Consider the following 25,048-nt stretch of genomic DNA (forward strand, 5'->3'; position numbering starts at 1 on the left):
TGCTTTTAAGTGTACTCATTAATAACATGTATGGGAACTATGGGCCAGATTCGGATTTTGAAATAGACATCTATTAGATATCTTTTAGACATCACTAAGATACGATTAATGATATGTTTAAGATCTAACCTGTGAAATTTTACATTTGCGCGATTCTGGAGATACTCTTGAACGATTTCCACAGGATATGACTTAGAGATCCAATTCACATCTAATAGATATCTTACTTATGACATTGGTTGCCCGAATTTCGCTGCAAAAGAGAACTAGTTGATATCTAAACTATAACGTATCTAGAATGGATCTACTTAGTACGTGTCGTCTCTTGTGAATATCTTGAAGTTCGAATACGGCAGTATGTTCCTGTTAATTATTACTGGAGATGTGTAGTTTCGCCTTGGTGTCAAGTCTTTAATTAGGCTTGGAAGGCTAGGCTGCGTATCTACGCAAATATTTATCTAAACGTTTCGAGTAGCAAGTCTACTTCCTGAATATTCTACAAAAGTTAAATTGTTAGTTTTATAAATCTAAAGTGAGGTTCATTTAGTCAAAAATGATTATTTAACTAATATCCGAATATGCATTAACGTTTTGACAATACTTGAAGGCCCCCACAGATTACCGTTCGCCGGACGATATCAGCCTGTCAGTTGTTCGGAACTGTCACCTTTTGCGTTTAACTGACAGGCTGATATCATCCTGCGAACTGGTAATCTGTGGGTCCCTTGCACTCTTTAACTGAAGCTGTCATTATTACAAAATATCACTTGACCAACAACACAATTTGACAATAATATTACATAGTTGTTTACGAAAGGCATGTACCTTCACCAGACTAACTTATCTGACATAAAACTGTGGTGTGAGATAAGTTCAATACATCTAAGGAATGACAGAAATGTCCCTCTGACTTCATAGAAATTAAGGCATAAGTAGGTATTCCATACTCGTATTAATACACACACACTCGACTATCCTCCCATTCGAGCGTCAAACTTACCGTTAAAGTAAGTTATTTTAAACTCCTTAATGACTGTAATTTCAGTTTTTTGTCATTTCCTAAGCACGCACTTGAACTATTGTATAAAAAAAGATGAATGAAACAGTTCGGGCCCGATGAAAGTTGAAATCATTGAGCTGACAACGAACTATATCTGTTGTTGCAATTTGAGTCTTCTGCATTCTTCAGTAAAGTTGTAATTTGAACGATAGCGCTTGTTGTTCGGCAAAGTGAAGAAGTTCCACATATGGACAGTGTTATACAGATGGCGTTCTTTAAAATGACAGAACGGCTGGTGTGTGTCTGTTCTGAAGTGATCACTTGAGACTTTAAGTTCTAATCCCCGAACTATTTTTTCATAGCTTTGACGTTCAAGTACATGCTCGTAGTTATGTTATGAATGAATTTGAAGTATTTCCAGTTACACTTACCACTTGATTCAAGCGGCATATGGCAATAGACAGATAAATGAATAGTATTATCTCTAAATAGGGTGAATAGATTAACATTTACGAAATATAAAAATCATAGTCTAATAAAACATGGTCTTCTCTTCCCAGAGTGACACAAGCCTACGTCACAATAACATTGCCAATTTATATATTAGCGCTATCGCATATTCTCATATAGTAGCGCTGTCGGATGATGACGTAGGCTTGTGTCAGTCAGGTGACCTAGAAAAGACGGGAAGAGAGTACCAGGCGGAGTTATTATAGCATGATAAAAATAAAAAAAGTCAATAAGGTAAATTACATAATTCAAAGGAAAACTTGGTCCATTGTTGTTCTATCATCATCAGCCTGTTTTCGTCCACTGCTGAGCACAGGCCGCTCTTCAATACGAGTATTTAAAACTAATTTTTGGGGGTAAATCAAATCAATGGTTTAAAACAAACTTATATTGTAATGACTATTATAATATTCATAAACACGATACTGACCTGAAAAAGCTATGAATCGTTTGTCTTATCTGTCATTTTGACTCATGTATTTGCAAGAAAGAGATAAAGCATAATTATAAAAAATAAAGAAAAAAAAATTACAGCATCAAATAAAAAGTAACTCTCGATTAAAATTAAATGAAAGTATTCAGCGACACTGAAAGCCAAACCGTTCGTAAAATGCGGACACAATTAATTATACTAGTAAATTAAGCAATAATACCTTTTCCGAATGAATATTTAAATTAATATTACATCCAACAGGGTGCGGTTAGATCTGGCGTTCGGTTTTGCTCTAAAATTATTCGGAAATCCAAAAGTATAAATCATTAAGCTCGAAATTAATTTTCAATGCTGCACGGTAGTTTAGCGGTTTCGGTTTTAAATGAACTTTTTGGTTTGCGAATTTATGGATTCTGGTTATTCATTGTTAATAACAATACGATTATTATTTGAGCTTCGACATAATGAAAGTAATCATGAAAGTCACAGTCAATAATTACTTTCGTGCGTGCAAAGTAATAAATGATAATAATGAGAACGTAAATTATTTTCTACTTAAATTTAAATTTATGGAGTCGGTGACATTTGGTTTTAATGGGTTTATTAAATAAATAAATTGCATATCATAAAATAAATAAATTGCAGTATGTCACTATCTGACGCAATATGACAGCGAAGCGCTACGAAGAGTTTTCGCTACGACGTGGGAAATTCTTGCTACGAGCTACGAAACTTATCACGTAGCGAAAGAGCGCCATTTATCGTAAATTTAAGTATAATTGTTGCTGTTAGGCCTGAGTTACACTTGTAAGTTTTACTTACGTAAGTAGGGACACGGCTATACTACAGAATGAGAGATGAATATCGTTATCTCATTCTAACAAATAGCTTTGTCCCTACTTACGTAAGTAAAACTTACAAGTGTAACTCAGGCCTTATACGTATTGTTATTGCTTTTAGTCTAAGTTTCGTGACGCATTGGTTTAACTCAAATAAATTTTGTATTATTCAGTTTTAGTTACCTATGATTTGAGGTGTTATAATTTAATTGTAATTTCACATTAAATTTATTCAATTGTATGTTTAGGTACCCACTAAGCAGATAAATATATACGTACAATGTAATACTGTAATGTCATGTAAACATTTTTATCAATAAAATAAAAGAAATAAATCGTAGGTACTGACCTCATTATCCAGTTAATTATTTTAAAGTATCTTTCTAGTCTGTCAGACGGTCATAACTTATGAGGTCGCCACCACGAGTGTAAGGCTTGATTGCAACCAATAGCATTGATTGAGCGCAGAAGACAACCAATTGCTATTGGTTGATTCCCGTACCTCATCTCCACCTCAACGGAAAGGTAGCCTTAACGCCAGTTTTCACAAACGTTGGCTAAATGCCATAATTTAATATACCTCGGCTGAAATCTGTATCAGAATTAATTATTAACTCCAAACCAAACCCAACAATGCCCCTAAACATTAAGCAGGCCACTGACGAGCCTTCCAAATGGATGCCGTTACAATGGATTCATCCAAATGGACGTCATCCTAATATTAAACATTGTACGTTTTTGACATTCACGGACCGATTTTGGATTGCAGCCACGCTATTTGGACTGTTGGAACACTGAGAGAAAAGTACAACAAAAATACACTTAGAATTACAAAAATAAATTTAATCCGGGGACAAGGAGAGTTAACTAATAGGAACAAATTTACTTTTGTAATTTCTATTAGTTCTTGCAATTTCTATTATCTTTTTGTTGAAATTATATTTGGGATTACTGAGCTGTTTGTAGAAATAAATAAACTTTACAGAAATAGTGCAACGTCCATAATTATTACTAAAACTTAATTTTTTCCCCCAGTACAGAACTGTTTTTTAATTCCTGGTGATGATTTTTCTCTCAGTGAAGGCTCGTCAGTGGCCACCTTAAGATAGGTATATAGGTATCTCATCTCTCCAGCCGATACCTACTTATATTATTAGCGTATGTGTGGTCTCATAGCTTAGTCGATTTGGTAGTGACCCTGCTACAAAGCAGGTCCCGGGTGACGTCTCGTCAGTGGCCACCTTTAAGCGAACAAAAACCGCGCCTGCAAAACAATTTAATAGCCGAAAGCCAAAATAAACAAGAAAATAGAAGCGTAGACACGGCAAAGTTTTATTAAAAATTAATCCCCCGAGTTGTAAACTACATAACGCATTTACTCCGAAACTGTTGAAGTTTCATACGGATTATAATGAATTCAGAGCCACGATGAATAATTTAATTTACCACACGGCGCCTCTGAAGTTATGGATGTCTATAGGAGTTTCGAGAGTTTTTGAGTTTGGTTATGCGATGGGTTAAATCTTCAGCGCAGGGCGGTAACTTGATGTTTTTAGTATGGGCCCGATTCGGATTTTGAAATAGATATCTATTAGATATCTTTTAGGGTTCCTCTACACGATGAGCCAACGCCGACCACTCCAAGGGACGCATGTACGCGTTAGAGGGAGCAAGTGATATTGCTATCTCATTCTACCGCATGGCTGTGTCCCTTGGAATGGCCGGCGCTGGCCCATCGTGTAGAGGAGCCATTAGACATCACCAAGATACGATAACGATATGTTTAAGATCTAACCTGCCAAATTTGGCATTTGCGCGATTCTGGAGATACTCTTGAACGATTTCCATGACTTAGAGATAATAGAGATCCAATTCACATCTAATAGATATCTTACTGTATCTAACGTAAAATTGACATTGGTTGCCCGAATTGCGCTGCAAAAGAGAACTAGTTGATATCTAAACTATAAATAACGTATCTAGAATGGATCTAGTATGTGTCGTCTCTTGTGAATATCTTGAAGTTCGAATACGGCAGTATGTTAGGATCCTAAACTTGTGCATGTCAAAGCCTAGCGAAGATGATAACATTGATAACCGTACATCGAAAAACGCCAAAAGAAAGGGAGAAACGTAAGTATATGACGTAAAAGAGTGGACAGTCTTCTGTATTGATGAAAAATTAATTACTTAATAAATGATAATATCTGGGGACCGAGCTTTACTCGGAAAACATATTTAAAAAAAATGCGCGTTTTCCCAGGGATAAGACCTAGTTAGATCGATTTATTGCCCCTGAAAACCCCCATATAGCAATTTTCCTCCAAATCGATAGAGCCGTTTCCGAGATCCCCGAAATATTCAAATCAACAAGAATTGCTTGTTTAAAGGTATTCGATTTTGTGTCAACACACCTCTTTTAAATTAAATTAAACTTGTTTAAGGTATTCCATTTCAAATGAAAGGCGTTCAATCAAAACTATGTACCTACAGGTATCGTAACGCCCTCTTCTCTAGTACATCCTATACAAACTGTTAATTCATAAAAGCATTTTGCCTCGACTATGATCTCAGACCTAGTCTAACTCGGCCTCTAAGATTTATAGCGACAGTTCATAATCAGAGGTCAAACTTTACATATAATTCTTGGATGACCGTTGTGAATAGTCTAGATATCAACGTTTGACCATTCGTAATCCGTAATGCAAGGGCATAACGACTAAGATTGATCGGTCGTTATTGTTATGTGTAGGTCAACGACATGTAGGTGAATAGGCGATAATTCCAACAAGTACACACTAACGACAATCAGTTAGCGTGTGTGATGTATGTATACATAGGTATTTGTGTTTAACCTGTTGGATCAATATGTTCCTGTGAGGCGTTCAGGTAATTCGTGGAAATCAGAGCGGCTACCGCGAAAACCGAAATTCGCAAATTGCGGGGATCTTTCTCTTTTACTCCAATGAAGGCGTAATTAGAGTGACAGAGAAAAATCCCCGCAATTTGCGAACTTCGATTTTCGCGGTTATAGCCCTGCGTCATGAAATCGAGATTCATAGTGACGACTGACAACATATTTATTTAATGATTAATACAAATTAAAATTAGGTCAGTAATTGACAAAGCTTATCAAAAAGGCCTAAACATAACAGAGGCGGCGCGTCCATAAAAGCCGATTCCCACCGGCTTGCCTGTTTTTGGACGTTTGAGGAGAGTTGTAAAGGAAATATGTAAGGCAAATTATTAGCCCCGGCTTGCCTATGGATATGTTTGACGCGCCGCCACTGAAACCTAATAATGCAATACAATATATGTGAAAGCATGTTGCGATTACATCATTCGCTAGCAGGTCACGAAGCTTATAGGTAGCTGATTTGTTTGAGTGTCCACTTGACGAAGAAAATATAGCCGGTCTAACGAATTTGTCAGTAGAAAAAGGCGCGAAATTCAAAATTTCTATGAAACGATAATCATGCGCGCCTACATTTTTTTAAATTTCCTCTTTTCTACTGACGGAAATGGCTTGACAGATTATAATTATTGTTTTTAGGGTTCCGTACCCGAAGGGTAAAAACGGGACCCTATTACTAAGACTCCACTGTCAGTCTGTCTGTCTGCCACGAGGCTGTATCACATGAACCGATATAGGTAGACAGTTGAAATTTTCACAGATAATGTATTTTTGCTGTCGCTGTAGCAACAAATACTAAAAACAGAATAAAATAAACATTTAATCGGGGCTCCCATACAACAAACGTCATTTTTTTGCCGTTTTTGCGTAATGGTACGGAACCCTTCGTGCGCGAGTCCGACTCGCACTTGGCCGGTGCGTTTTGTTTTTCTTCGTCAATTACGTCATTGTGTTACAAAATAACATTAAATCGTAGAGCAATACCTCAAATTCGCAGAAAGATCCACGCTAACACGAAAACTTCATTATAAGAATAACAATAGCTCGAGAAATGGAGAATCCATGTAAAACTTAATACAATGGATTAATTTGATGTTCAAACAATGATTTTCGCTTTTGTTGCCGAATCTCATGTTCATCGGCATTTCTTTTGGGGTTTCTTTCCACACGAAAGCTCCGATTAATGATATCTACAGTTCGTTTTTTTAGCATTAGACAGAACTTGAAAGAAGGTAAGCGATCTTAGCATGTCTTTTAATTGAAAAACGCTTTTTAAAAATCAATAACTATTACTTATGAAAGCAGAAGAATATAAATGATCGTATTAGATTCATAATTGTTACATATTTGCAGTAACTTATTTTTAAAATGTGTTTTCCAATTAAAAGACACATCAAGATTGTTTACCTAATTTCTAATGCTAAAAACAAGTGCGAGTCGGACTCGCGCACGAAGGGTTCCGTACCATAATGCAAAAACAAAAAGCAAAAAAAAAAAACGGTCACCCATCCAAGTACTGACCACTCCCGACGTTGCTTAACTTTGGTCAAAAATCACGTTTGTTGTATGGGAGCCCCATTTAAATCTTTATTTTATTCTGTTTAGGCGGCGGCGGCGGCGGTGCAGGCGGTGTGTTACCACATACTTGCGGATCTATTCTAACTGGATGGAGTTTAACAAAACTGAGTCATCCCACATCCATTTTGCAATAAAATGTCAACTTTAAGCGTAAATTTTTTGAGTTGACATCTTATTGAAAAATTAATGTGCGTTGACACATTATTGCTTAACAGCATCCAACTTCAAGATACGTCAAATATTTCGACTAGATATTACGATATGGATTAGACATGTCAGTGTCAAAAGTGACGTTTCTTCAAACCAAAACGTCATTTTTTACACTGACATACCTATCTAATCTATATCGTATTTTATCGTATCGTATATTTGACATGGGCATCTTAAAGTTCGAATCGGGCCGATAGAGTCGGTTGCACCAAGCCGTCTGTCACCGTTTTAGCATTCGTTATATATTATTGTATGGAAAGTTTCATAGTTCTCTACTGATCAGGCTGTTAATTGTGGTTGGTGCAACTGACCCTTAGATATACCGGGTGTGGCCTGTAACACGAGCAAATAATTAAAACATAGATTGTACTCCTCAAAAGGTGATACTTTTGTACTACAACTTTTAAAAATTAAGAAGTATATAGACTCCCTATTTTTCACACAAAATAAATATTAGGTATCTGCAATGGACGCCATCGCCACGCCATCGTCACGACCTAAACATAACAAAATTCGCAATACATTGCGTCTTAAAATAAACTTTAAAGTGTATTAAAAATCAAACCACAAGTTATTTTTAAAAGTCGCTGAACAAATGTTGGTCAGTATGAGGAGTACAGCCTACAGTTTAATTTTTTGCTCATATTACAGGCCACATTCGGTGTAGGCGGTGTGTTACCATATACTTGCGGATCGATTCTAACTTTAAGATACGTCAAATATTTCGACTAGATAGTTACGATATGGACTAGATATGTCAGTGCCAAAAGTGACGTTTCTTCAAACCAAAACGTCATGTTTGACAGTGACATACCTATCTAATCTATATCGTATTTTATCGTATCGTATATTTGATATAGGTATCTTAAAGTTCGAATCGGGCCGATAGGGTCGGTTGCACCAAGCCGTCTGTCACCGTTTTAGCATTCGTTATATATTATTGTATGGAAAGTTTCATAGTTCTCTACTGATCAGGCTGTTAATTGTGGTTGGTGCAACTGACCCTTAGATATACCGGGTGTGGCCTGTAACACGAGCAAATAATTAAAACATAGATTGTACTCCTCAAAAGGTGATACTTTTGTACTACAACTTTTAAAAATTAAGAAGTATATAGACTCCCTATTTTTCATACAAAATAAATATTAGGTATCTGCAATGGACGCCATCGCCACGCCATATCATTGTGATTGACGTTGCTTGTCACGACCTAAACATAACAAAATTCGCAATACATTGCGTCTTAAAATAAACTTTAAAGTGTATTAAAAATCAAACCACAAGTTATTTTTAAAAGTCGCTGAACAAATGTTGGTCAGTATGAGGAGTACAGCCTACAGTTTAATTTTTTGCTCATATTACAGGCCACATTCGGTGTAGGCGGTGTGTTACCATATACTTGCGGATCGATTCTAACTTTAAGATACGTCAAATATTTCGACTAGATAGTTACGATATGGATTAGATATGTCAGTGTCAAAAGTGACGTTTCTTCAAACCAAAACGTCATGTTTGACAGTGACATACCTATCTAATCTATATCGTATTTTATCGTATCGTATATTTGACATGGGCATCTTAAAGTTCGAATCGGGCCGATAGGGTCGGTTGCACCAAGCCGTCTGTCACCGTTTTACCATTCGTTATACAGGGTGTTTGGTACATCGTTTGCCAAATTAAAACGGCAGATAGGTTGAGTCATTTGCTATCTTCTCAGGCGTATACATTATTAATTTGGCGCACATTTTTTTTCACTTCTATGCCAGTTTTTCGTAAATTTCAAAGTTTTACTTGCGTAGTAGTAAAAAAAAAGTTTTTCTAGGCATGAGAAGATAGCAAATGACTCAACCTATCTGCCGTTTTAATTTGGCAAACGATGTATCAAACACCCTGTATATTATTGTATGGAAAATTTCATAGTTCTCTACTGATCAGTCTGTTAATTGTGATTGGTGCAACTGGCCCTTAGTTATATATGTTTACTAGCATCTGCCTGCGGCTTCGCCTTCGTGGGATAATGATGATGATAAAAACTATCCTAGGACCTTCCCCGGGCTTCTAACTGTTACCACACCAAATTTCATGTAAATCAGTTCAGCGGTCGGTATCTAATCTCGCGGGCGAGATACTGTCGCGCCACCCCTGTGTTAGGGCGATTGTGCACTACAATGAATTTTACTGTCCGGCAGTCCGAGTTTTCATGGTCCGATATGGCATGAAAATAACGGATGATTGGCTTGTGCACTTGTCCGTCTTTTTACTCGCAGGTACGGCGCAGTGGCATGAAAAAAACGGATGGTTGGCTTGTGCACTTGTCCGTCTTTTTACTCGCAGGTGCGGCGCAGTGGCATGAAACACACCCCCTCTAGCCCGCCCCCGCCCGACCAAGTCATGAATAATACTAATTCCAGACGCAGTGCACAAGCATAAACACGTTTTTCATAGCTGTCATCTCGGACCGGAAAAAAACACTGTCCGGGATGGGGAAAAGTTAAAGGTCGGACGGTAAAATTTAGTGCACAAGCTAATATATACATTTAAGTAATGGCGTGCCATATCGGACCGTAAAAACTCGGACTGCCGGACAGTAAAATTCATTGTAGTGCACAATCGCCCTTAGCCCGGTTAGGGCCGGTTGCACAAAATCGTCTATACTTAACCGTAGGTTACCAAAACATATTGCTTCGTAAATGAAGAACTCTTATGAGAAAAAAGCTTAACACTCACGTTTCGATATCGTTTGTGCGATATCTAATGCATGGTTGGCGTTCACCGCGCCGCGTCCGTCGGCGCCGCTGAGAGAAATCTGTAACAATAACAAATATTTATTAGACAACTTCAATTGATTTTTTTAAATAACTTGAGAGATTATCATTCTTTACAACGAAAACTGCATGGACCCTACACGAGCTGAATAAGTAAAAACTTAAAACATGAGATCAACCCGTGAAATTTTTTTTTTGAAAAGAAGAGATCCCACAAGTCGAAACGTAGAACGAATTATTATCCTTTAGTATACTTAAGAACTGAACAATGTATCCTTACATCCTTACTTAAGCATGCCAACATTAAGATTTAAGTTCATATTTTGAACAGGCAAAATTTGACAGAAGTATACAAAAGACCAATAAAAATAACCATAGACAACCTATCTATTCTATTATGCACTTCGAGTAGTGCGTAGTGGTGAAGTGTTACTTCATACATTACACCCCTTTGTAGAAATCTTACCGATTGGAGTTGTATTGTAAGTATAATCACTAACCGAATTGTAAGTACCTACACATATACAATGACCCAGGCCTTAAAATCTGCATTAACGGCTACTACCGACCGACAAAAAACAGAAAAATAAGCGTTATGCTATTCAATAACAGAACACAGGACACGTCCGTTGGGACTATTACCAACCGTCTCGGCCTTGGGCCGAAAAAACTCAGGTAGCAACCGACCGACGTGATCGGAGAAGGCCTAGTATTCTAATTGCCTACAGAGCGCATTTGAACCAAAAGGTATTGAAAACCAGCGTAAATACGACCTCGACATCCATATAAACTATTCGCGACCGAAAAGAGTAAATATACTGGTACTTTGAGCTCTCGACTCGTCAGCGCTTTGGAATAGCAGCTAAGGATCGCTGTCTTTAAACCTAACAAAGTTAAGTTTTCCGTTGAAAACGGCGACACTATCTAAGCTAAACAAGAGACTGTGTGTAGAAATGATAGTTATTTATTTGGACAGCGGTATAGATAAGTTTGTTAAATCTTTATTGGATTCTTGTCTCGTTACAGCATTAGGAGTAAAAGCTTTGGTATTTAGGTTATTGTTAGGTTAGGTTATTGATTTATTCAAGTATTTAAACTTTATTGCACGATCAAAAATATAAATGGCGGACATAATACCTTAAGGCATTCTCTACCAGTCAACCATTGGGTCAAATAGAAAACTTGTACTTATGTACTTATATTTGTGGTTATGTTGACATAGTTTCTGTATGTTTACAAACATTCATGCCCCAAAAATGTATGGTGCCCGGCAACCTAGACGCCAATCGTGACATTTTATAAAATAATACAATTCATTTTATACAAGATAAGTTTTTGACGGCGTAGTAACTTATAAGTAGCCTATCGTCAGTAAATAAATCTTTCACAATTTTTTCCTTGGCACAACTTGAAAAAACAGGTTACATACACTAAAATCAAGTTCATGTCATTTATAAATGCCCTAATATAAATCGCGGTATAAAAAAAGCGTTAAACTCGTAATACCAATTTGTTAAAATCCAATCTACGAATCATTTAACATTAACAGCGTTAAATTATTCAAATTCACCAGACGTTCGGAAATAAACTCCATAAAATAAAAGACTAGCTGATATTCCCATAGCTAAGTACTGACATTAGAAAAGCCAGTATAAATAGTTAATCATGAATGGGTCACAAATGCAAATCAGCAACATGCTTCGTCCAAAACAAACCAATGATAATATCAAAAGGGTTCGTCATTTTTAAATAATAATGCAAAGTTAAACAATAGTATTATATACATTCGTGATGTAATAGAGAGCTTTTCAGTCAAGTACCGTGTTTAGGCAACGAAGCTTGCTGAGTTGCCTAAGTGAGGTACCAGATTGAAAAGCTTGATTACATCACTATTGTATACAATACTTTTTACTTTTATTTAAGTGCCTAAAGATACAGAGTATTTTAAAGATTACCCCATAAAATTCAGAATGTATTGGCTACACAATTCTGCCTAATCGTAATTTGTACTAATATTGAGGCTAGGTGCGATGGGAATACAACGAAGGAAGGTCGCGCTATCGGCGTCGTTTGAACTTCATTATCACCCACGCCATCATTTCTAAACCGACGCACTAAATCCCTCCCTTTCTCACCTACTACCGTAATAACGCAGAACAGAGACGGCATCAGCTATTTTGAAATTCGAACGATTCCATTAACCAAATGCCTACAAATACATTAACACCAAATGTATTGGGCGATTTAATTTGTTAATTAAGTTAGGAATTAAAATGTTAGGTGAGTTAACGGTCTATTGTTGAATTTGGGTTTTATGGTTTTTGTTGTTTGTCAGGTTAATTGTTATTCAATCTTTATTGTACAGTCGTAAATCAGCAGCCAAGGTGCTCATAAATATCCGAATACGCACTTTAACGTCTTGACAATAGAGACGTGTTCAGTGTTTTGTGAGCACCTTGGCCGCTCCTATATATCTGATGGCGATTGTAGACTACATTTTGGCATATATTGTCAAGGCTTTTGACTTTACAGTCTAAAGCCTTGACAATAGATGCCAAAATGACGATATGATGACGATGTTCAGATATTTTTGAACACCTCGGCCGCTCCGATATATCTGATGGAGACTGTATGGCGGCAGCTAGATTCGTGAATCGTGTGACTCATAAATTATGCTAAAAACCATATCAATTTCTCGTACACTTGCAAGCGGTAAGCTCATTCTCTTTTATAAATAACGTTTTAGGTATATAATGGTATTATACTGAAAATATATGTGACGTTCCACGGGTAAAGGTACCTTATGGCGGTTGGCGCTTAAGCTATTATTAACGCCGCTCAAATATTATCGCTGCGCTATGCGACGTAAGCGCCAGCCGCCATAAGGTGCCTTTTGCCGTGGATCGTCACATATATAAACAGAAATTGAAAACCGTGGCGTATGTAATCTAACTTACAAACGAGCTATGAAGAAACTTATCCATTGAAAATAAGTACTAAACATAAATAACTCTCAATCACTTACCCAAAGTTAACTTCAAAGAGCTTCTAATACCATTATGTTTATACACAAAATCATACAAAAGCGGCGAAATTACGTTCAACCAAATTAAGGGGATCCAAACTTCCACATTTACTTGGAAATCCGGATACTCGCCGTATCAATTACTTGATAAATTCACATCAAAGGGAGGAAATTCGGTTAAAATTTATATAGCTTATGCAACGTTTTGGAGACCTGCTAACTAAGCGTAATACTGGTGCAAAGATTATACAGGGTGCTTCTGTTGTCACTGACCAGACTCTGAGGGGTGGATATGTGGTCATACTGAACAACTTTTACAATGGGGCCAATCCCGAAATTGCGAAAAAGAATCAGCTGTTCTATAACATTGACTCTGATTCACCGAAATGTATGAGACGGCAGGATTATTTTTCGCGATTTCGTGGTTGGCCCCATAGTAAAAGTTGTTCAGTATGACCTACATATACACCCCTCAGAGTTTGATCAGTGATAACAAAAAACAGCATTACCCATAACACTACGGTACGGTCTTTTTCCATGGTCTCAATCAAGTATGTTTTGCTGACTGTATCATCATTAACTTAAGAGTTATTCTCTTGTCGGTGGATTATCTTCCAGCTTTCCCTATCTTGCGCCAGCTCTTTGACTTTTTGTCACGACACGACCCGTACTTTTTCTTTCACTTGCTTCAAAAGGTGCGTCTGGGTTTTCCTCTTCCCCGCCAGCGTCCTGACTGTATATCCATTGTAATTTACAGATTAATTCAAGAGGGCTTCAAATTTCATTAAATACTAGAGTTCAATTAGACTTTGACTAAGCCCACTTGTCAGTCTTGTGTCTAGTCTAGACAAACCTAGGAGAGTCTGAGCTTTAGTGTTGCCCTAATCCTCCAATATAATCCTACATAAGAGATAATAGGTTACTAAAGGTGGCCTTAATACTACCAAAGAGAATATGAAATAGAGGCGGATTGTCAAAGTAAATTGTGACGTCCCATGGTCAAACCTATGGCGGGTATGGAGTTATGCATATATGTATAAGTAATCTACAATAAATAAGCTATCGATAACACAAAAGATCAAACTCCTAAGTTGTGTAGTAACAGAGACATTATTTTTTGAAAATAATGTTTCGAACGTGACGGTATGTCGTGTTCACAGGCAGACTAATAATTGAACGAGCGCTAGCGAAGGTCTCCGATTGAGCTTGGGCAAAAAACAACGGGTTGCACTCCGGGAGTGCCGACTGAAGTGAAAAATGTCTGCAGCACTATGTGTAAGTAATTATATAATTGACCCATCCACCTTTCTATTGAAAAACTTTAGTTCTGAAATTGCTGGTCAGTGAGCTTGTTTAAAATTCGAAGTTCAAATTTGTAGCGTTAATTGTTTAAAATTCGAATAGTAATTGTAAAGTTACCTTGCAGACCTCGCATCTAAATATATTTGGTCATGATATTTTGAGTTTTATTCACCAGTACTAGAGTTCACTTTTATTAGAGATTTCATCAAGATGTAGCTTTATTGAATTATATTTGAGTGATATAAAGTTAGAATGTAACTGTGAGATCCTCGTATTTCAACCAATACAAGATTAGAACCTTTTTCATGTAATGTCATTGAGTTTTTCTTTATTTATTTAAATGCCATCCTAAACGTTACGGTCACGTGATCGCGTTACGCTGTCTCGAGTTTATCATTTTTCCACACCTCAAAAAGTGCCCAGCGCCGCTAAAGAAGTTTTCACTTCAAAAATAGCCGAATCTTTTGTCCGGATGTTCTCCTCTGCGGGTCGCAGGAATTCTTAAGCGATTCTAGTGAAATTTTGTGAGCAGGTTCAATGTTAAACTAGTTTCATTTTAAATGTCGATTCAGTTTTTGGAATTTTATAAATAGTAGAGCCATACATTTACTCAGTTTTAACCTACTATTTGCGTGAGATCTACACCTCATACTATAGTATAGTTTGCCAGTGACCACGATAATCGTAACGTCACGTTCGAAACGTCAGGCCAAATAATAAACGTAATTTCAGGCGATTAAGCCCCATTTCTACATAATCCTTAAGTGAAACGAAACCCTAATGTCATTCCAATACAATCAATATGCAATCGCAAGTGTTTGACACTTGTTAGATCAAAGCAGCCAGTGATCCGTTACACGCACGCTACGCTTCCGTAAAGCCTTTGTACTGCAACCAAGTTATCGTTGACTTGAATCAAGCTAATATAACCTTTATCTAACGTACATAAGGTCCTTGGCAATGTGCTGGTAACCTGGTTGAACTGTTACATCATAATTTACCAAGATGTTTATGATGTAAATCAAGCAAAAATGGCTCATCTGTAGATGGAATAAAGTCTTTGATGGATGCAGGATAAGCTGGTATAAGATTTTGCTCTAATGCTGACGCGCCAAAGATCGATTATTTGTTCGAGCGTCGAGAATGTAATGTGCCTTTAAAATAACATCATATTATGTGTTCTAGAGATTTTTGTGTATACGTAATGATAATTTATATACCAAAATACCAAAATCATCTGCACATGCGGTTATTGTTTTGTCAACAATGATTTGTTCAGATTATTATGAACGCCTCGCTCGCTTAGCTACTTCTGCTGCTGACTTATTATACATATTAATGCAGCCTTAAATGAACTGAACGTGTCACAAACGATAGCTCGATATAGTAATCACTTTGGTCACAACAGCGACATCTCCCGTGCAATTATGTCAACAAATCCTTTACGCACCAGAAAAAAATGTATTCGTTAATCTGAAAACGATGACAGTCAAATTTATGAATGAAGTTATAGCCGGTCCGGGCGACACGTGACGTCCAGCCGTTGATCCCGGTTGCGTAATGCAGGTGTGTGGGATGGCTTATTCGGGTTATTTTTAAATGAATGGATAACGCTGGGAGCTCGTACTTAATTAATGAATGGCGTTGGATTATGGAATAAAATGATGTAATAGTGATATGGGATTTATTTTACGTAAAACGATTTCAAGTTGTTGTATCCGTATTTTCAAACAATAGTAGGTACTGATTTAAACTTTCACGATTATTAAACATAATGATAAACAAGACCAAGTGCGGGTAGTTCGAAAAACTCGCGCGACTAGAAGATGTTGATGTCAACTTGAGCCAGTCTTCTCCGAGACCACGGGGACAACGCCGTCCTCGAAACGTCGGAGGTAAATCTTAAAACTTAAATACGCGATTAAGTCCCGTTGTGCAGTTTGATAATAGTAGGTACTCCTTCAATTATGACGAGATTAGAATAGGCTACTTTCCTACTAGTCAAATCAGCTTCTTTTATAGAACTGTCAAAACGATTTGCTAATATGGAATTCATATGAAAACGAGTATAGTAACGTCACGGTCAACTCACCTACTTTTTATATTTCTATCGGATTTATTAAATATAAATTATGTTTAAAACTAACTGCTATCTATGTTTTTCTTATAATTTTCTGGAGCTTTATTTCGTGCACGGTGTGAAATAATTCATTTTAAGCGGACGAAACTTCCCTATAAATTACTTGGTCTCAGACACGAGCATATAGAATATTATTTATCTTCAGAAAACACAGTAAAGTTTACAAGCCTCATTACATAAATTATGTTTCTTACAAATACGTACGTCAAAATGACAGATTAAGACAAACGATTAAAATTAATACTCGTTGTGCGTTTATAAGGCCAATTAATATTAAGTTTCATTTGAAGAAGCCCGCATTGCGGACATTAACAATTATTAAAGCTTCATAATAAATAGAATTACAAGAAAGCTTTAAATTTACGCGGTCTATAACTCTGAAGACCACAAAATATGAACTCAAAGTTAGCAGTAACTTTTTACTCCAAACGCCCTAACAAAGTTACATAAAGCAAACGAGCCAGGCGGGGCTAACTCCACTAACTCGGACCGTCAACACTCTCCTAACGAATTATCACAGCACAAACTGCTCGACTCGACAAGTGTTAGATGTCTCTCGAGAACGAGGGATATAGATCTTTAGACTTCCTACCTCTCAGCGTTCTTGACTTGAAAATGGACACCTATTAGGCTGTAGAAATGATGTCGGACACAAGAGTAATTTATGTGAGTCATACCGCCAAATTAATTTAGTCTTTCTACTTCTCCATGGATTGAAAGAGCTTGGGAAAAATGGAAAAGGAGATACCTATACTCTATATCTTTAGGTATTTAAATAAAAATTAAAATAATTTGTACGCTTTCGGGTAGTTATAACCATACATCGTTAACGCGGGAGCAAATACGATTTGACAATACTGAAAGATTATAAAAAACAGTCAAAAACAGAAATGACATTCGTATAGAGAAACGTTTATACCTACGACCTTAAAATGTATAATTATTTTATTGAATATCAATGCTATCTTACCTCCATACTTGACTTGATTGGTACTTAAAAAGATTACCTATTAGGTACGCAACCTTATCAGTCAATTTAGACATTTGTCAATCTTGACTGATCTTTATTTGTAACAACATAATCAAATAGAAGTTGCCTTTAAAATGCCTCGAAGGAAAATAACATGTGATGAATTTGTGGGGTTGTTTATACAGGATTATCCTGAGCTAGAGGCTCGCGATACAAATCTATTTTGCTCGAAGTGCAATATTAGTTTTTGTAAAACTAAATCTTCCGTGAAACGTCATTTTAACTCTGAAAGACACACTTCTCTCAAAAAAGATTTTAAGTTGGACCTGACAAAATTTCTAGTAAGCTGTAACATACCGTGGTCTCAAATAGAGAACCCTGTATTTAAAAATTTCATTGAAGATTGTGTATCTGGAAAATTTGAAAAAACTGTTCAGGTCCCTTCAGAATGTTTGCTGAGGCAGACTTGCGTGAATGAATTATACGACAAAGAGATGGATATAATTAGAGACGAATTAAAAGACGCGTATATATATGTAAGTGTTGATGAAACCACAGATGCTATAGGTCGTCAAATCGCTAACGTTATAGTAGGTGCTATGCTTGAAGATGATGTTGGAACTCCACACGTGCTGTCAAGCAAATGTTTAAATGAAACGAACAATATCAGTATAACTAATACTGTAAAAAATGCCCTGGATGATTTGTGGGGCCCTGGTCACAATAAGCATGACAAGGTGTTGTTGTTATTGACTGATGGTGTGGGGTATATGTTGAAAGCTGGCAGAAATTTGAAAACACTTTTTCCGAACATTGTCCATGTTACATGTTTAGCCCATGCTCTTAACAGAGTTGCCGATCAAGTTCGTGTTCTTTTTCCAGAAGTTAACCTATTAATTTCAAATGTAAAGAAAGTATTTCGCAAATCTCCGAAAAGAGTAAAAGCATTAAGAGAAATGTTTAATGGAATTCCTTTGCCTCCAAACCCAACAATTATTCGCTGGGGAACATGGATCGAGGCTACCACTTACTACAACAAGTATTTTGATGAAATAAAAAGCGTTATAGACACATTTCGTAATTCAGACGCACAGTGCATCGTCAAAGCAAAAAAATCTTTACTCAGTGCAAAAGTTCGAAAAGATGTAAATTTCATAGCAAAGTATCTGCAAGTAATACCAGATGCTATAAATAAACTGCAGTGCCAAAATCTATCTCTTAGTGAAAGTTTGACCATAGTACAAAATACATACAAACATATATCCAAATTAATTTTGAATAAAGATGGAAAACAGATTTAAAAAAGTTCAAAGTGGTTTTGCAGAAAAATGCCGGATATGAAGTTATGAAAAAAATGTGTGAACTGATATCGGAGAAGGAGATAGTACTAGATTCAACGATATATCGTTCTACATTTAATTACTTCCGTCGTTTTAAAAACGCACCCATTACAACAGTAGCAGTCGAAAGATCATTTAGCCAATTAAAATGGATATTTACTGCACGACGCCGCAGATTAAGAGTAGAAAACATAGAGAAAATTTATGTCGTATATTACGAAAATCACTTAAGATCAACAAAAATTAAATAATGTTGTACAAAATAAATCATGAATATTTATTTGATATGTCGATTCCGGGTCATTATTTACTAACAGAGTGTAAAGCAAGATTTATGAACATTATGCAACAAAAACTTCGTGCTATGTATGATGAACTTCTTGGAGGCTTATAATGTGTAGGCAGAAAGGTCTGTTTTTACTAAACGGGCAGTCTGTTTTACCACTTCTTTAATAAATTTATATTTGCTCCCGCGATAACGATGTATGGTATAACATTTGTTGGTTAACCAAGCGAATACAAAACCGCCTGGACTATAACCTACATTATTTGATCAATGATCATGTAATGTTTTCAACTATCAACTGGCTGAAGGACCCATTTCAGGGTAGATTTTGTTTACTTTTATTGAAATACCTAAAGATACAGACTATAACGAATTATCACAGCACAAACTTGACAAGTGTTAGCTGTGTGTCGAAGACGAGGGATATCTTTCGACTCGCACTCCTCCTTACTTAAGCATACTTTGTGCTTGAAAATGGAAACTAGTGGAGTTAATCATAAACGTTTGTCAAATTTAACAAACCATTGATAATCGTTTCTCCCTATCTGTCAATTTGACATTTCTGTTTCTTATAGAAAGAGATAAAATTTAATTTAGCAGAGATTTGTAAGAGGTCGCTAAGTTTTAAGAAAATGCCGCTCGAGTGACTTAAGGACTGAAAAGGCTCAACTCAAGAAAAATGTTTTCGAGATACCCAGAAGGAGAGGAATTTATTTTAAAGAAATTAGATCTTGGAGCTTTATGGAAGATCTGTTTTAAAACTTTTATTACTGGCTATTTCATACAATACCGAGGCTCAACTTATCTCATAACTCGTTAGTGTATATATTTTAAATAAATTTTAAGCCTAAAACTAATTAGCTTGTGTTTGAGCTAGATATGACATTTAGGAGAAAGTACTGTAACTTTTGATTTTCTAAACGCAAGCTCTATACAGATAACAGAGCAACCACGAAAAATTAAAATGTTTCTTTGCAAGTACTGTAGGGATATGATGATCGTATTTGTCAACGTGACAGCGTGATAAAACGGTGTCCGTCCCTTTCTACCCCGCAGAGTTAAAAAGTGACAGTTGTTTTATCACGTGAATAAATGTGGATAAAGCGATCCATAATAGGCTTGCAGGTCTGAATCACGTCGGGAATTGTTTATCCGGAACTGCTAGATTGAAAAACACGTTCAAAACAATGGAGGTGGGAGAACGAATTAAATGCAAAACGATACCTTAATTACCGAGCTCGGGTGGAATCGAATAAATTATTAATTAAAGAACACGCTGAACATAATGTTAGGTAATTAATTTGGAATGAAACGGGCGAATTGTATTCGTGTGCGCAGTTTATATGCATGAAAAGAGCAGAATACACTGTTTTTGTCGTTGTAGAACGAAATATTTAGTTTGAGTCGATTGAGCACAATAAAATTCAAAGTCCGGATGAACTTGAAAAAAAGGTAAACGAAACAGATGTTTATCTATGGCTTGTTTACGCAGCGTATCCATAACCACAAGGAAAGTTTATAATGAAGTATCCAACAATTAATTTGTTTGTACACTGAGGGGCCACTATCCCACTCTGAACCGTTACGTTAAAACAAGACAGGTAGAAAACATAATCACGGCCAGCCGTCCCCAAGTATTTGTATTTCAATTTGGCAAGCAAAGTTCTTGTTTCATTAGTGCTATGTTGTTGGTCCCAAGACAAGAGTTTACTTCTGATTGGCCAGAGTTCTGTGCAAAGTGTTGGCCGGTTTCTAAAGGGATTAATGTCGCAAACGTTGGTCCGCTTACAGTCCCGACAACTGGAGATTGGGACAACTAGGGATCAGCTAAGTGCTTCTTGGTTTATAGCTTCTTAGAGGAGTTGACGAGACGTTATAGCCAAAGGTATTTTAATGTTGGCTACCTACATTTTCCAGAATTTTCGGATCATTAAAGTCTTTAGTCAGTATTTTCAGATAGTGTGTTATCTTTAGAATTTTTTGGAGTTCTTATCAGGAATTTCAATTCAAATATTGCTTGATTCTTTCCAAAGCTGGCACCTTTTTATATCAATCAAGCAAATTTTCAAAAACAAAAACGTAAAAAATTAAAAATAGCTGCATCCTTCGTGAGCAACGAACGCGACTATAATGATATTCATTAATTTCCGTTAGTTAAAGACGATATGTTAATTAATCACAACTTGCTAATACACTCAAATACGGTACGCACGTCTTAACAGTTTCAATCCCATTACCATTATGTTGACAGAACTAAATTAATGTCAAAGTTTAAGATTGCTTTATACATATAGGATTGAAATAGTTGTTGAAACCAGAATTATAAACGTACAGGACGTTACAAACATTAATAAATACAAAAAAAAAAACACTTCGTATCACTGGAAATCTTTAGGGGAATTGACGCCATCAGGCTCCGAACGCATTTTCCCAAAATTTTTGCCCCATTATTCTACAAAGACGAATACCAATAAAGAGGCAATTTCCGAAGGTTCTCGAGGCCCGAATACTGTGAATCAATGTGTAACCACACGTTAACAATTGAAAAGAAGAAATGGAAAACCTTTCAGAAGAAAGCACTCAGGATAACGGAGGAAAAGGGCTGTAATTACTTTTTATGGCAGGATGTTGCTATAGGTGTCCTTACATTCGGCAAATAGAAACGTGGAACATTGGGAAAGATTTTGACGTGAAATTCTGGACAGAAAGAAAATATATTTGTTTGTTTGTAACAGTACTTTATCTTGAATGGCTCTTAAGAAAGTTACTTCAAAATTAGATGACGAAGTTGTATAACATCAGAAATAACCTCGCAACTATAAATTGGCCGCAGTGAAGAAATAATAAATTTGTCAATTTTTTTTCAATTTCAAAATTCAGCGTATATCCAATGCTCCCTCTGCTGAGTATAGGCCTCTTGTTTACTCCGCCTCTCCGCCCATTAAATTGATAAATAACATTTCTAACTGTCTAGATTTTGATGCTTTTTATCAAAAATATTTATAGATAACAAAGAAGTTATTCGGGAAATCCACTTCAGGCTCTAGGGTAAGATACTTGTTCAGTTAAGGGACATGCAAAGGATCCCAACAATCCCAATTTTGCCATCGCTCTCGCATGAGGAGACATCGCAAAAGACTCGTCATTTAACTTAGGAAGTCACTTAGAACACGTCGTCGGATATTCGGAGGCAGTCAGCTATAAATATAATTGGCTTGTCAAGAATTAAAGGGGAAACTTTCCTTTGATGACTAGAGCTTTTAGCCCATACTTTGTATATGCAGTACTTAATATACGAGTGTTTTTTTCAAAAGGGCTTATATCTCAATGAAAACCATATTACTACTACATAATTATTATGTGTTAACCGTACCTCAATGAGAACCTATATAAAATACACCCTTTTTGAAAAGACACTCCTCGTCTGTAGAAGATCCAACATTTTGCATTTTTCTTTGTAAATGAGTCAAGCTTTCAACAAATACAATTCTCAATATCCTATGGGCTTAATGTAGAAACGGCTTTATATAATATAGATATTGTGAGGTAATAATGATATACAACGTGGATATTGTAAGACATTCTTGTATACAATGTCAAAGATGATTTGTTGCCTTGCAAATAATAAAAACAATAAAGAAACATAATTTTAGTCAGAATAAATAGCCTAGGAGTCCTAAATAATTTATTTACGTAAGTTATTAAACAAAATATCACCTTCAGCATTTTATATGTATAAATAAAAATACAGAATACGAATATTAATCTCACATGTGGTACTCATGAAATTGTATCCCATATGAGTGTATTTAGTGATACTCCATTGATCCGGAAAAAGGTTTCATTTCGGTTGTTACTCTAAGTTGAGGATTCCGGGAAATCAAATCAGTCGTGTCGCTTCACGACGTCACTTTTAGTTTCACCAATATTTTACAAGGAGAGCGTACCATCGCCCACACTGTAGATCGGTGGACTTTATGCCTTTGTAATAAGGTCCATCGATGTACAGTTAGGAGTGTTGCTGTTTTTAGATGGATCAAGTAAAGAAAAACTTACCGTCCCGTCTTCCTGTCGTATTAGGCTGCCAAAGAGAAGACAGAGGACTTTTAAGTATGTAGTATGTATATTATGTATGTATATGTACATATAGGGTTTACAATTAACATTTTTCTAAGACACTGTCCGGTATCTTGGGTACTTTCCCAGATTCTTTATATGACTATCCTTCTTGGTGTTGTTGGCTGTGCTTCTAACTAGCTGTTTTCAAGCAACTTATATTCAGTCAATCAATATGCGATTAGGTATCGCCCTTATTTTGAACCGAAAGTTTTGTACGTTTTAATTCTAATCATCATATGGAAATGTGAAGACGGTTAATTATCACAGCCTTTCCATTTGTTTTTATTAGGGTTCCGTACCCAAAGGGTAAAACGGGACCCTATTACTAAGACTTCGCTGTCCGTCCGTCCGTCCGTCCGTCCGTCCGTCCGTCTGTCACCAGGCTGTATCTCACGAACCGTGATAGCTAGACTGAACTAGACTGAAATTTTCACAGATGATGTATTTCTGTTGCCGCTATAACAACAAATACTAAAAACAGAATAAAATAAAGATTTAAATGGGGCTCCCATACAACAAACGTGTTTTTTGACCAAAGTTAAGCAACGTCGGGAGGGGTCAGTACTTGGATGGGTGACCGTTTTTTTTTTGCTCTTTTTGTTTTTTTTTTTGCTTTATGGTACGGAACCCTTCGTGCGCGAGTCAGACTCGCACTTGCCCGGTTTTAATCTGTTTGTTAATCCTCCATGTCCCGACGAAATTATCACGTCAAACAAACTCACCAACTTGTCCCTTTATTTTCATAATGAATACGCTTCGTTCGCCTCAACTTTATCGCAGAGACATCTGTTGATTTTCTTTGTTAAACTCGCCTTTGTTCCAGGATTAAATTGAACAAGTTTCAGACTTATTGCCGGAGAGATAAGGTCGCATGTCCTATTTAATGTTATGTAATAATGAAGGTATTGTTTGAACTAGAGGGCGCCCCTATGCTCGCACATGTGCACTACCTACTCGTTAGGGCTTCATAACCACTTGTATCCTCGTGTGTGTACAAAGATGTTTGCTGCCGGCGAGATTAAAATTAAACTACTTTACCCCTTAATGCGTTAGCATTAGAGTCACGTCTGGTAGGAAAGACCGAATTAACCTTGGTCGGTTCAGGGTTTAGGACGTTAAAATTCAATGGATTATGTAAATATGGGTTCCGCTCCTAATGGAACGATATATTTGTGTAATTGACATTCTGTTCCGTGAAATGAAGCCGAGGGACCTCAACGGGCGGAGAGAAATGTTCCACATTAAAACCAAGTTATTGGAAATTATATTAAGCACGTCATTAGTTAACTGTTAGAATACCCGACGCTGTTCATTTATTATTCTACTCCGACTAGTTCTATTGTCAGTTTTATTGCTAGATCTAGATTTTTTCTATAGGCACTATCATTAAATATAACGATTTTACGTAATGGCGCTTCTTTCTCCGAGTACATATGTATTATTCAATAATAAATGTTACAATGCTAGAGAAATCCTACAAATGTTATTGGGTTAGTATCGAATTCAACCTACATATTTACTTTGAATGCAGTCGACTTCAGCAGTAATTCAGCGCGAAAATACTGCCGAAATGATGTCGTTGCCCGGATTTTTGACATTTGCGGCAATAATGCAGTC

At 36.5% G+C, this 25,048-nt stretch overlaps 1 protein-coding gene across 4 annotated transcripts in view; it reads right to left on the reverse strand.

Moving 5' to 3' along the window:
• LOC134670708 (brain tumor protein) overlaps positions 1–25,048 on the reverse strand; it is a 502,486-nt gene that overhangs the window by 127,836 nt on the left and 349,602 nt on the right. For all 4 annotated transcript variants that reach the window (XM_063528523.1, XM_063528521.1, XM_063528524.1 and 1 more), the window contains one exon: positions 10,212–10,290. Coding sequence is in view for 1 of the 4 variants with exons in the window: in XM_063528519.1 (XP_063384589.1) it covers positions 10,212–10,290 (79 nt within the window). In the remaining 3 variants the exon portion in view is untranslated. The remainder of the gene's footprint in view (positions 1–10,211; positions 10,291–25,048) is intronic.

The sequence above is a fragment of the Cydia fagiglandana genome, chromosome 14 (genome assembly GCF_963556715.1).
Source record: "Cydia fagiglandana chromosome 14, ilCydFagi1.1, whole genome shotgun sequence".
NCBI classification, from domain to species: Eukaryota; Metazoa; Arthropoda; class Insecta; order Lepidoptera; family Tortricidae; genus Cydia; species Cydia fagiglandana.